At 37.6% G+C, this 15358-nt stretch overlaps 1 protein-coding gene across 5 annotated transcripts in view; it reads right to left on the bottom strand.

The window, feature by feature from the left end:
• Positions 1–15358, bottom strand: part of TCF12 (transcription factor 12) — a 379535-nt gene that overhangs the window by 271212 nt on the left and 92965 nt on the right. Inside the window, exon 4 of one of the 5 annotated variants that reach the window (XM_065900475.1) lies at positions 14638–14664. The exons of the other annotated variants lie outside the window; for them this stretch is intronic. Coding sequence (XP_065756547.1) covers positions 14638–14664 — 27 coding nt within the window. The remainder of the gene's footprint in view (positions 1–14637; positions 14665–15358) is intronic. 5 annotated transcript variants of the gene reach the window in all.

Raw genomic sequence — 15358 nt, 5'->3', positions numbered from 1 at the left:
GGGTGATCCTTGCACTCCCAAGAGCTTGCAATATGCAGAGGCTTGCCAAATTAATCTGGTGTCCCTTGCCTCCTCTCCTGGATTGCAGTATCTGACAAAGCTTTATTCTAGGTGAGGAAGAAAACTACCTGAAGAAGAAAACTGTTTCATGTATACTGAAGTTCCAGTATGTAATGTGGTGTCTCAGACTCACTGGGGAGAGTTCAGTACAAGGGATGATCTGTGAAAATCTACAAAATAAGTCAATGTTCAAGCAATAAATCTAGACCTTTTCGTAATTTCTGAAGTTGTTAGTTTTTTGTTGACCACTTTTTTTTTATTATCATAAACAACCTTGCAGTGAGTATCTTTATACATCTATCTTGACACACCGTTGCAAGTATATTTAAAGGAAATAATGTTGGGCTAGAGTGCTAGAGCCGGGCTCCATAAACATTTTTTAGAGGGACAGAATTATTTTTGACTTCATGAGCCATACAGTTTCTGTTCCAATTACCCAACTCTGCCTTCTAGCACAAGTTTTGACCTTTACTGATACTCAAATAGATCATTTTTTTAAAATAGAGATATGGGGCTCCCAAATGGACACTCCAGAGAGAGCACCCATGATCTCTTTGTCAAGAATTGTGGTATGTCTGAGATTCTGCCCTATTTGTAAACTAACAAGGTAGACTGTCACAGTTTCACGGATGAAGGCAGAAGACCTGAGGCTCTTGAGTCAGAGATGACTCAAGCAGCAAGATGAGGCCAACCTACAATACTGACCTCCACCAGGTCCTCCAGGGTCCTGGGCTAAATCAGCTGAACAAATCCCACAAACCGTCAGGGTCAACCTTAAAAATCCAAATGACTTTCTCTTTTATGTGTCTAAAATGACCTTTCCACTTAGACCGTCAATCCAGGTAAAGGAATATATATTAGCAATTACACAGATTCTGCCTTGTAATCCACCTGGCTCACAAGGAAATCTAAGGCAATTCTATCATCCGTAACAACCCTGGCCAAGTGACTTGAGGCTGAACTAAATACCTTCTAGAGATGAACTGGTATCACTGATCACTTCAGCTGAAGTCAGGGACCCATTTCATAACACCTACCCTAACTCCATCCTAGGGATAACTGCCTGCAGAGTATATGTAGGTAATGAATCAGCCATCCCTCCAAGAAGTTCCCCTAAGTAATCAAGGTTAGCCTAATTTTGGAGAGAACTCTACAATCATTCGAAAACTATATGATGTTACATTAAATACCTGAAGTTCTCTTACAAATCTCTTTATGGTGCAAGTCACTATGTTTTTGGTAAGGAGGCGAGTTAACGTCTGGCTTCCCTACAAGAAGTACAATGCTGGGAGCACTTCAGGTACCCCTGGAAAGAGCTGTTTACAATTACTGGAGGTCCACAAGAGAGACCTAAATCAGTCAAGGGACAGAGGCTGACAGTACATCTAATGTGGTCTTTTAATGGGCTGTTGTGCCTTAGAGTTCCCAGTTCAGTTTGAATAACTGAATCTAGTCCTTATATTTTGGAGACTGCCTAAGAAAAGTCAATCCAACCCACCCTGTTTGTCCAAACATCAGCCAGATGGCATGCAGCCACTTCACAGAATGAATGAGCAATGGCTACTGTAATGGGGGAAGGGAAGGCATCTGGAGGTGCTGACTAGTGTTTTGTGTAGGAGGTACAGGAGTGGGGCCCTCCCCACTGCTGTTTCCAACAGAACTCTCAGTAAGGTTAAGAGGAATGACAATCAAATCATGGTCAGAGGGCTTCCCTGGTGGCGCAGTGGTTAGGAGTCTACCTGCCGATACAGGGGACACGGGTTCGTGCCCCGGTCCGGGAAGATCCCACATGCCGCGGGGCGCCTGGGCCCCTGAGCCATGGCCGCTGAGCCTGTGCGTCTGGAGCCTGTGCTCCGCAACGGGAGAGGCCACAACAGTGAGAGGCCCACGTACCGCAAAAAAAAAAAAAAAAAAAAAAAAAAAAAATCATGGTCAGAGCCACCTGGGGATGAACAGCAGACCCAGCACCCAGTAAAATTTATGGCACCTGCAACAGTCTGGGAGCCTGCACTGGAAGTTTTCCTTCTGGAGGAAGTTTCTGGGGGCAGTTCTGAAAGATAAAGATCACTAATAACCCCGCCTCACCCCTGCTTACTTCCCAGGGCCTAACATATTCCCCAACCTAGCTCACCCCTGTTCCCATAGCCTAACAGATTCCCCAACCTAGGAGCCAGGAAAAAACTAATGCTCCCACTTCCAGTAGCCATAAATTCAACTTTTTTTTTTTTTTTTTTTTTTGCGGTACGCAGGCCTCTCACTGCTGTGGCCTCTCCCGTTGCGGAGCACAGGCTCCGGACACGCAGGCTCAGCGGCCACGGCTCACAAGCCCAGCTGCTCCGTGACATGTGGAATCTTCCTGGACCGGGGCACGAACCCGTGTCCCCTGCATCGGCAGGCGGACTCTCAACCACTGCGCCACCAGGGAAGCCTTTTCAACTTTTAACTAATAATTTCCTCCTCAGAGCCAGACTCATCATCTGAAAGAGTCAAGTGCAAGAGAAACAAGCATTGTTTTAAAATAAAAATTCCAGAGAATAATTATATGTACTCTCACTTCGACCCATAAGAGCCATTATAAGGGGACTTGGTAATCTGTTTATTTGACCAAATGGTCATTATGCTTATAATCTAAGACCCTAGGATCCAACAAAAGAATCTAGTGGCCGAATGAGACTTACCTTTGAATCCCGTAAGACCCATTTAGATAGGCTGCCAGCTGGAGGGTATACCAACCAGGCTGTTCTGGGACTACCTTTAGGTTATTTTTTTTAAAAAGACCCACCATACCAAGGAATTTTCAAGATGCATCTATGTAACTCCCTACGCTTTTCATCCTGATCATTATCCAGAAAGCAAGAAAAAGAGCATGTTCGCTTTCTGGGGATACCCTTATTCAGTGACCAAACCACTAAGATGTGTAAACCAAGAGAAATGAGAGGGTCAAAAATGTTTTGAGTCTTTTTTTTTTTTTTTTTGACCATTCCAACACTCAACAATACTGAATAATGCCCATGGATGACTGGGAATACGGAAGGTCCACTGAATACCTTGACTATCAGCCAACTGTTGAGTGGCTTTGGAGATTAAAGGCAAACCACTGTTAAGATGCACATGGTCTGACAACCTGAACACGACACAGATTAGTTTCAAGGGCCACAACGGTGTGGTCAGAGTTGGCTGATCAGATTGGTGCGACAACACTGTAACCTGAAAAAGTGTCAATAGCACTGAGGCACTCCCAATGGCTCCAAAAGGGAGTCAAAGGTGTAATGTCAATCTGCCAGCAGCAGGCAGGGATAGCAACCCACATAACATGGCCTCCACACTGTGAGGCAACAGGGTCAATTTCTGGAAGGAGCCACAATAGCCACAATCCAGAATACAGCAGTAGTCTGTGCATTAGAAACATAGAGTGCTTCACTTTGTGCCCAACACCAGCCTCCTGCAACTAACCATTTTTAAGAGATTGTTGCAGGTATCAAATTGCTAAGGCACTTAGATTCCACTGAATACATTTAAAAGAGCAACGTAACTACTTTATTTCTAAATGTCAACAACAAACACCTAAATTATATCCTTTGCAATTATTAAACTTATAATTTAAAAGTTTAGATGTCAACTTCAAAATGTACAAAGAGTTTCTTCAGATTAAAAGACAAGTCCAAAGAACTTCTCTGTATTATGGTATCTTCTCTGTACTAGGGAAGAAACCCTATAATTTCACTACTTCAGGCTTAATTCTTGATAAAACACAGGACTTTAGAAATGCTTCATTTTGCTGAAAATTCCTAGTTGTTAAGTTCATTTTCTTGCTGCAATATTCTTTTTTATATATATAAATTTATTATTTATTTTTAAATTTTTGGCTGTGTTGGGTCTTTGTTGCAGCCTTCTCATTGCAGTGGTTTCTCTTATTGTGGATCATGGGCTCTAGGCGTGCAGGCTTCAGTAGTTGTGGCACACGGGCTCAGTAGTTGTGGCACGTGGGCTCTAGAGCACAGGCTCAGTAGTTGTGGTGCACAGGCTTAGTTGCTCCGCGGCATGTGAGATCTTCGCCGGCCAGGGCTCGAACCTGTGTGCCCTGCATTGGCAGGCAGATTCTTAACCACTGCGCCACCAGGAAGCCCCGTGCTGAAATATTCTATTATCACCAAGTCTATAAGTGCCTGGTACATAGTAGGCACTTAATATATATTTACTGAATAAACTAAAATCAGAAGACAATGTTTAAAATTTTTCTCTGCCTTTCTAATACACTCCATCCCCATCCCACCCTAGGCAGATTAAATGCCTCAAGACAACCAGGGAGAAGATCATGTACATGGAAATGCAAAAGAGAAAAATATGATCTTTTTCTTTTTACATAATATTATACAGTTTCACAAAGAAACAAGTCTGTAACATCTTATATATAATGATCTCAAAGCAATCTATCTATCTACCTACCTACCTATCTGGCTGCACCGGGTCTTAGTTGCGGCACTTTCTGTGCACAGGATCTTCATTGAGGCATGTGGGATCTTTTACTTGTGGCATGCGGGCTCTGAGTTGCAGCACGCAGGATCTAGTTCCCTGTCCAGGGATCAAACCCAGGCCCCCTGCATTGGGAGCATGGAGTCTTAACCACTGGACCACCAGGGAAGTTCCTCAAAGCATTTTTAAAAGTATTTATTCTTAGAGACTCTCAGTAATTCTTTAAGGCAGTTAAACTAAGTCAAGCCTCTTACCCTTGCTCACAGAAGGAGAAAGAAAAGTAATATACTTATCTCAGAGGCACAAAGGAAACTACAAAGAAAATTAAGCAAAAAAAAGAAACTATACCAGATTCAACAAAAATATTGCTGTGGAGAATACTGTGATGTGCCAGCTAATCTCTCTTAATAAAGGACTCATTCCCCTAGCTTTGGGGAAGCTTTGCCCTATAGCTTTGCCCTATAGCTTCCCCCTATAGCTTTGCCCAACATTGTGCCCCTTCCTGGGCAGCCCACATACGATGACAGATCCATTCAAAACTAAAAGCCTGGCAATCTTAGCCCAACTCAGGACACTCTGAAGGGACACTCTAGCAACTGAATACACAGTAGGGCTGGTCAAGGATGTCACTGGGCCTTAATCATAACTCAACTTTTCCCTCTGTCCAATCCTGCTTCCTTCCTTTCCTTTTCACAGACATTGATCCCAAGGGTACTCAATGAACATCCTCTAAGCTAAACTCTATCTCAGGCTTCCCATGGAATCCAATCTGCAACAATTCTCAAGAGTCGCACTTTTAGATCCGTAGAGCACACAAGAGGTAAAACACCTGTAACAGTTTGTACCACTTGTACATTTTAATAGCTGGAGAAACAATACTGTAAAATGGAAAGGCCACCACTATTTCTCTGATAGTCTTAATTGAACCAAAATATTTTCCTTAAAAAAAAAAATCAATACACTGTAAGTTCTGAACATGTTAAAGATCTCAGTGTCTACACCTATTATCATTGTTTTCCAGGCGGGAACAACACTTCTTCACTTCTAAACCCAAATAACAGTAACTGAACATACTAATTTAGTATGTGAAATATCAGGTTATTCATAATCTTATGTTTTATATGATTTTCATACTTTAATTCTAATCATAATACAAATTCCCAATGTAAGTATTCTATTTTCTCTAAGCAAATTAAAATTCAGAAAAATATTCCTCCCACTAAGATCCTGCTTAAGAGGAAAGACTTTCCTGAAATGAAACAGCAGAATGCAAACATTTAGAAATAATTTAGACATCATAGCATCATTTCATATAATCTCATGCTAAGCAGCAAAGTTGAAACATTTTGTAATTTGGGTTAATTACATGGAGAAAAACAGGAAACCACTTCCGAGGTCCACTCTCATAGTTGGCTCTCAAAATGCAATCACTTCTCTTAGAAGTCCTTGAAATCATAAAATTCTTTTTTAAAAAAATGCTTATTTGTTTATTTTCACTGGGTCTTAGTTGCGGGAGGTGGGCTCCTTAGTTGTGGGAGGTGGGCTCCTTAGTTGTGGCACATGGGCTTCTTAGTTGTGGCATGCAAGAGGGATCTAGTTCCCTGAGCAGGGATCGAACCCAGGCCCCCTGCATTGGGAGCACAGAGTCTTAACCATTGCACCACCAGGGGAAGTTCCCATAAAATTCTTTAAAAATTGATAGAAAGCCTTCAGACTCTGTAAATATCTGAAATGAAAATTAATTTTTGGCAACACAAGAAATAAGGTAATGTGGGTGATGGGAGAAAAGCATTCTTTGGCAAAATACAGTTGGTTTCCTTGTTTCTTTAACATTTAATCACTTCAAAAAGTTAAAATGACTACCATGGTGAACAAAATTTTTATTAAACATTTTATACAATGTCTATATTGATGGTGTCAAAATGAGTCCAGAAGAAAACCAGCACAAACTCAAAGGCTGTCCTCCTTCCTTTTTTTTTTTCCCCTCCTTTACTTTAAGGATCCTAGGCATTTTCTGATTCCTAAAATCTTTAAAAAGCACCAGCTCATAACTCTACCTGCCCAGCTCTCAGACTCACAGCAATATGACTAAACAGAAATGAAGCCACATAAAGTGCCAGAAATTCTATTTTAGGGAAAACAACATCAAGAACATCTGAGGACTTATCACCCAGAAGAATACTTGTTAACCATACTCCAAAATTTAGAAGGTCTCCAAACTTCTTCTAGAACTAGACTGACCACATCAGCCCTATCCATACACCCCAGTATCCAGGTAGTTGTCACTTGCCCTGAGGCTGTTTTTAGATAATCAGCAAATTAGACAATAACTATTTTCCTTACTTTTGTTTTAAAGAAGGAAAAAGTCTTCCCTTATAAAAGAGATCAGCTCTGACCAACTATGAGTTAAAAACTCTTCTGCAAATCAAAGTGAACTGATTCTACTGTGTCCCTCCTTCCTCCTATTCTTTTATCTGTCAGTGTTAAGGTGGACTTGATTTAAATTTTTGCTTTTATGAAGAATTTACTAAAGAATTTTCATTTTTTATTTTACTAAGTTAGGTTATATATCTTGTATTTAAGTCTCAGAATTTAGCAACTAAGCTGTCTCTCATTACCCTACCACTGCTTCCCCACCAGCAAATAAAATGAACATTACCAATGTCCTCTACTTGGGTCCAAGTTTTAGAGTTTGCACCTTTCCTGGCCTTCACTTATTGTCAAGGAGTTTACAAAAGCTGGGATGGGGCAAAGCAGGAGGAACAATGAAGTAAAATATACTGCATGCAAAAATAAAATCATATATACAAAGAAAAGAGTCAGACCTTGTTAATACATCTACGTCAAATATACAAACCCACAGTGGGTAAAAAAGGCATTATCTCTAAACCTGAGTTCCCCAATTACTAAGTCCCTATGATTCCCCCCACAGACTACTTATATCTAACTTCAAATATACATGTCTAAATAGCTCATTTCATCAAAAAACAAAAACTGATTTTACATACAGACACATGGGGATTCATTTTATTTTCAAATTGTAAGTGGAAAATTCTATGGAAGTGTTTAATTTCAACTTGGGCTAAGTATATGAGGCAGGCAGGATGAAAAGGATATCTCCTTTGGGACCGTGAACTTCATATAGCACAGAATAAATATGAGTTGAGAAATTCAGAGATGTCCCACATGAGCTTGATCTTTTGCTTATCTATAGCCCTGACATACTTATCGGTGTTTCTTCTGCTCTCTCTCTCAGCAAAGCAATCAACTTAATTAATACACTTATAACACCCAACAAGCAAAGAGAGATATTTAATAAATGCTGTGTAATGGTGATATCAAAAATGGCGCTGCATACTAAGAAACCCATCATTCTCATCTCTGGCTATAAATCTACAGAATTCTCAATACTCAAATATAATTGGTACTGAATAAAAAAATCCACCTAATCAACCCATGTACAAACAGGACCAAATTTTCACAGCAACTAGTGAAAAAAAGGTTTAAGACTTAAATTTCAAAATGAAAATTATTTTTAAAAGAACTTATTTCGGTATTTTTTAGTTTCCACATATACAGAGAGAGATTCCATTTCAGTTTCCTGATCAATTTCAAAACTATGAGATTCACATTCTACTTGTTTGGGAAGTTTGTGAACTTAAGAATTCTTCTTACAATAGAAATTCTGTAATACCACAATATGGACGGTTTAAGTTTGTAATCTTCAGTTTGTCTTTTTATATACACTGAGCAATTAAATCATTGAAATTGTTCTCAACCCCCCCCCAAAAAAGAATTTATTTCACAAGATTTAGGTTATTATTATAAGCATGTGCTAATTCTGAGGAGAATGAACAAAAATGAGAGGGAGGTCATAATTTTACTGACACTGTATAACAAACAACATCCTTCACTTCCCAGCTGACTTTCAGAACACTGTCTAAACAAAGGTAATTTTTCCACAAAGGGTTCTCTTAATTCTTTGATATCTAAACCACTCTTTACTGAAACACCTATTGAGTCATTCTCTCGGCAAATTCCTCCCCTACAATTGTTAACTAATCTATTTCTGTCAGAAACTCACCTAAACATGTCTTTGCATATAACTGTAACTGTTCTCCAATGGTTCTTTCATGGACTTCATGAAATTCTGCACTTTTTGCACTGTCTACAATTTTTCTTTATGCTCAGTTTGTACTGCGTTTTCACTAGAAAGCAGCCAGTAAAGATTCTGGCCCAATGGACATGGCTAGACAGTCTAGCTGGGGAATATGTTTGAATGGAGATGATTTTGTAGATGAATATCCTTGGTCATGAAAACGTTCGCTTCCTTATGCAATCTCTATCTGTGGAGATCTAGGATTATGAATACTTGTATAACAAGGACTTCAACACAAAACTGATAACTAAGGGATTTAAGACAACTAAAAATAAACCTTTCATTAATCAAGAAGAAAAAGTTGGTCAGTAAAAATGGTTAATGTGACAGTTACCATATATACCATAAATAACATAATAAAATTAAAACAATAAAATACATTCAAAATATTTTAAAAGAATATTATTTCAGTTATATCATTTTCTTCAATAATTCAGAAAATACATCTCAATCTGTCAGCACCTTAGACTTATTTTTATGTTAGTCAGTTACCATTACACATAAAACCACAAAATTTTAGAACTCGAATGGACATTAGAGATGATCTAATACGGCCTCCTCATTTTACAAAGGAAACAACCTAGGTCGAGAAAGGTAAAAAGACACATAGAATATTAACAGTTAATGGCAGAGCAAGGGATCATCATTCTTCCTCTTAGTACATCATTCTTCCTCTTACTACAAAGTGGAGAATATTCAGTGTACTCTAGAAAACCCTCTTGAACAAATCTTAATCTCTCATTTCACATTTTTACTGACTTTACTGTTTCCTTTAAAAGAGTGGAATATGGGGGTGGGGGACAGTAACTCACATGTCAAATGGAATCTATGATCTTTTTCTTGATCCAACCCAGATTAGGTTTACTAGGAATGCCTTCCTGCAAATAACCATGGGGAAGACAGGGAATACTAATCTATACTTACCTTTCTGAATGGATTTTAATGTAGGAAGATCATGATACAATAGCCTATTTCAACCTATAAGATTACTGTTTCTTACAGAAAAATATTTAGTTATATACCAGATACTTAATTTTCTTTAAAAGAAATTCAGAAGTGATGTTTTACAATAATTACATGATGTAAATACCTATACTTTGTAGAAAACAATGTATAGTCTCTAAAAAAAAAGATAAACTCGGGACTTCCCTCGTGGTCCAGTGGTTAAAAATCCACCTTCCAATGCAGGGGACACGGGTTCGATCCCTGGTAAGGGAGCTAAGACCCCACATGCTGCAGGGCAACTAAGCCCATGCACCACAACTAGAGAGCCCACGCGCCTCAACTACAGAGCCCGCAAATCGCAACTACGGAGGCTGCACGCTGCAACAAAGAGCCTGCACACTGCAACTAAGCCACAACTGAGCCAAAAATAAATAAATAAATATTTTTAAAAAGACAGAAAGAAAGAAAGAAAAGCTAATGACACTACAGAGTGAAGTAAGCCAGAAAGAGAAAAACAAATACCGTATGCTAACACATATATATGGAATCTAAAAAAAAACAAACAAACAAATGTTCATGAAGCACCTAGGGGCAGGACAGGAATAAACACAGACCTACTAGAGAATGGACTGAGGACCCGGGGAGGGGGATGGGTAAGCTGGGAAAAAATGAGAGAGTGGCATGGACATATATACACTACCAAATGTAAAACCGATAGCTGGTGGGAAGCAGCCGCATAGCACAGAGAGATCAGCTCAGTGCTTTGTGACCACATAGAGGGGTGGGATAGGGAGGGTGGGAGGGAGTGAGGCGCAAGAGCGAACAGATATGGGGATATATGTATATGTATAGCTGATTCGCTTTGTTATAAAGCAGAAACTAACACATCATTGTAAAGCAAATATACTCCAATAAAGATGTTTAAAAAAAAAAAAGGCTAATGACACAACCACTATGGAGTACTTACTGAAAGTATTTACCTAGAAAAAAAAAATCTAATGAACATGATGCCAAATATACCTCATCTGGCTTGTTAACTGCCATAATCTCATTTTGTTTCTCATTTTGTAAAAAGCATTTTAAACAGCAATCTTAAAACAAATCCACTATTGGCAAAACCATAATTTTTGACCTGAAGAGTACTTTTTATAAGAGTAAAAACCTTATCTGATCTCACTGCAAAATGCCAATCATCTAATATATCACTGATTCCCTTGTACTTATTGTGAAGATAGTAAAATAGAATTAAAATAATAAAAGGGTTCATTTCAATTTGTTAAATATTAACTTAGTACACAGTACATGCATAGTACTGTGCTAGACACTGCAACCAATTAAAAAAACCTTATAGTCTGATAAAGGTGATACCAATAAGTCCAATAAAATATCATAGGTTTGGTAAGAGGTCTAGAAATAAGAGTATCATTAAGAATCCAATGGCAGAGGACATTTCACCTGTAAAATAAAAAACTTAGGGTGACAACTTCTTTAAAATACTCAAAGGGCTGTTATGTATAGAAAAGGAAATAGATTCATTTTGTTTTGCTGCAAAAGCAGAAATGAGATCTATGGGAGGGAGCTGCAGGGAGACTGTCAAAGGCAGCATTTCCCCAAGTTTATTCCACAGACCATTAACCTCTCAAGCTAACTCTCAAAAAGAATTCCATGTTCCTATAAATTCAGTAAACATATGCAGGATATTTATGTAGTATATGTAATACTATAGTTCCTCTGGGAGATAAAAATGTACATGAATACTAAGAAGTCCTATACTAAGGAAGCCTATTTAACTTTGTATAATTAAGTGTTTTCCAAATATTTCACCATGAGTTTTATTGTCACTGTACCAATTTTTGTTCCCCAAAATACTGAGAAGTGTCAATATAATAATGCTTTCTAAGGATGTCGCACAGATCACAAATCTCAGAAGGAAGGATTTCCTAAAAAACAGTAGAGTGATATTTATATTATTTGCCTAGAATCTATCTCCTAGGCACAAAAAATAAGCATAAATCATTTTCAATGAACAGACGAAAAACAGTCCTCTAAAATAACACATAGTGTAGCTAATACTTTAAGGATCAAAATGAATTTCTAAATTTTGCTGAAAAGTTAGAGAACTGAGTATAAACTCACAATGTGAAACTTTTAAAAATGAATAAATGAGCTTGGGGAAAAAAATAAATGTTAAGTCCTATGTTTAGGTTTTATTGGATTTTTAATTATCAATATGCTAAGGAGAGAATGGAAAAAACTATGTAATTGTTTACATAAAGTGAGAATTTTAGTTTATTATAACTTGAAGTGAGAGTCAATCCTTATAGGAATTTCATCATTGATAACAAAAGTTACTTTCCTTAGGAAAGGTCAGTAGCCCATCTATCCCTTAGAATGAGGGCAGACGGATGTATTAGCACATAAGCAACCTCAGTCAACAAGCCTTTATCAAATGGAACCTCATGAAAAGTTCCATTTGAGTCTGTTTGCTTATGAGACCAACCAAGTAAAGGAAGAGACAAGAGGAAGCTGAAAGCACAGAAGAGAAATAACATTACTTAGCTTCCTTCCCCTCTCTGCATAGGTACCCAAGGACCATTAGATTCTGTTGACTGTCATTACTCATGGATTCTGTATTTGCAAATTTGCCTACTTACTTATTTGTGTATCGGTTGGTCTTTCCAGTCATTCATGGAAATGCACAAAGAAGCAAAAATTGTGAACACCCAACATGCACATTCCCAGCTGAGGCCAAACAAGGCCTTCTTGTTTCAGTTCTCACACTATAAACAAGTATCCTTCTTGCAAACTATTTAAGTGCCATGTTTATTGGATTTTTTTCCTTTTTTGTTGGTGATTTCAGTGCTGAAAATGGCTCCCAAGCCATTAAGTGTTGTCTAGTGTTTCTAAGCAGAAGAAAGCTGTGATGTGCTTTATGGAGAATATATGCTTAGTTTCAGGTATGAGATGGTGTTGTTGACCAAGAGTTCAATGTTAATGAATCAACAAAATATATTAAATAAGGAGACTTTAAACAGAAACGCACATAAAACAAAGTTATACATGATCAGTTAATGAAAATGTGACCAGAGGCTTGCAGGAACCTAACCCTGTATTTCTCCTAGGAGCAATGGTTCAATACTTGTTAACTCAGTGTTTACGATGACTTTATAGAACATAGCTACCTTGAATGAGAATTGATCGTAATTATCCATTACCCTACACCACACTAACTTCAGGTTACGTCAACCCACAGAAAGTGGGGATTTGCTGAAAAGTTTTCAGAAATGAATGAATGTTGGTTAAATTTCTCATATAAAAGCCCTCAGGAAATAATCATGTTCCTCTTGTAGAAGAATGGATTCTTCTAAGTTTGCTGTTAACTAAATAGTGGTACACTCTGGAAAAAGTACATTACTTGTAAATGGTGAATTCTCAGCTCACCTATAAATCCAATTCACTGCCTTCAGAACTGATCCTCTTTTCTTAGATGCAGAGTTCATGTTCTCTGTTGATTTCCCAGATGTGAATATGATAAAAGATTAATTTGAATCAATCACTATCCACAAACTGCTAAGTATTATGTAAAAGTAGTACAGCATGAGAGGATCCACAGACCATGCTTGCTTTATTTTATCTGTTCAAACTTGAAGCTTTTATAGAGACATACAGAATGGAAATTGAGTTTCCCTTTAGATTGACAGCTTGTCAGTCAAAAGAAAAGCTTTTAGGAACTTCTCTCAAATCAGTTAGTTTTCTTTTCAGATTGGGATATATGTGTAGGACTTCAGAAATGACATGCTTGACTGGTAACTGTCTTGTGCTAGTCAAGTACTCCATGCTATGTCACAAAATACATGAAGGAGTCAATTAATTGTAGGCAATCAATAGTGGTGGTGTCTACATGTTAAGTAATATTGGGTTTGTAAATACAAAATGTATAGATGTTAGGTGGATTATACTTCTGTTTTAATAGACTTGACTGTTAACTAATCTAAACCTTAATTGTGATTGAATACGATTTTAAGGGTGATCACCTAGGGAGGAAAAAGAGAATGTTATTTCTCTGAAGGCATTTTTGGTTATTCCTCTTTGTGCTCAATTTTCTGGAGAGTGAAAAGTGGAAGAAGTGTTGTTTTTTTCCATGGAGCATGTGGAACACCCACCTACCCATCCATCTCCCACACAACACCCTCACCACCATGTCTTTGCTTATAGAGTTAGCTCCCAGTTTTTCTCTTTTGGAGCAAGAATGCATGTCACATTGTACTCCAGGACTGACTTCTGAATGAGGACAAAGAAAACACTGTATATAAGAAATGGAGAAAGAGATCCTACTTCTCAAACTCAAAAGAACCATATCCCAAATTCAAGGATCACTGGTCCCTCTCTTTCTAGAAACACTTTCTTGTTCTCCTTCAGTCCAGATGATTACACTAGGGATGTTATAAGACCTTCTATACCTGGACCCATTCTTTTACTCTTGTGACTCTCTAGGGACAGTGGCAATCCTTCCCTTCTATCTTTTCCCTTGAAACCTTACAAGAAAGACAACTCCCAGAACAAACTGTAGGAACAGTTTAAATTGAGAATCGGTCATTCAATAGTACCTGCCTCTTGGTGTTATACACAGCATCAATTACAAAGTTTTACTGTCAAAAAATGTTTCATGAATGTTTCGGTAAAAATAGGAGATAGTGGAACACATTAAATGACATGTCGAGGAAAATCAGACAAATCCAGAATGTGAGCCACTCTACTAGACAGATGTTCTGCTTTCTTTAAAAGGTTAGTCGTAAGGGAAACTTTTAAATTAAAAGAAACTAAAATTAGGTAACAATCAAATGCAAAAAATATTTTTAAAAAATCCACAGAAGGCATTTTTGGGACAATTCAAGAAATATAAATAAGAACAGTATTAGAGTAATCGCTATTTATTTTCTTTGTCATGATAATCATGATGTAGTTATACAGGAGCAGGACCTTTTTCGTTAAATGCTTACTGAAGTATTGCAGGCTGATATTCAAAACTATGATGTGAAACCTATGAAAACCAATACAATTTGTGGGATTCCTGGACATTGAAATATAAATTAAAGAATCAGAAGAATTTCAGGGAAAAAAGTAAAATTTATGACTAGAAAAAATATAGCTACGTAGGCATATTAAATGTACACTTGCAAAATAAAGCACTAACTAAGGGAGAATGGCAGCAGTGAAAGACAAAAAAGAAGAAACAGAAGCCAAGCCCTGGTCATAGTAAATATTACACTGGAGATAACAAACAGGCTTAATGTACAAAATTAGAAATCATTAATAAAGAGATAAAGATAATAAAAACAAAACTGGACTCTGAAAAGTGGCACTGGAAATGTATCAAGTTCATCAGCCCTCATTTTATCTTTTTGAAGACACAGCTTTTGGTCATTGATTTCCTAGTTTCAAATTCATAGATTTATTTCTGCTCTAATTTTTACTATTTCTTTTCCTCTACTTACTTTGGATTTACTCTGTTTTTCTTTTTCTAGTTTCCTAAGTTGACAGTTTCCGTTACTGATTTTAGATATTTCTTCTAATATATGCATTCAATGCTATAAATTTCTCTCTAAACACTGTTTTCACTGCAACCCAAAAATTTTGGTAAGTTGTGTTTTCGCTGTCATTAAGGTCAAAATAATTTAAAATTACCTTTTTTAAAAAATATATATTTATTTATTTCACTGC

Source organism: Phocoena phocoena, chromosome 2 (genome assembly GCF_963924675.1).
Source record: "Phocoena phocoena chromosome 2, mPhoPho1.1, whole genome shotgun sequence".
NCBI classification, from domain to species: domain Eukaryota; kingdom Metazoa; phylum Chordata; class Mammalia; order Artiodactyla; family Phocoenidae; genus Phocoena; species Phocoena phocoena.
Note: the sequence above shows the minus strand (reverse complement) of the source record. Positions and strands in the feature narration are given on the sequence as shown.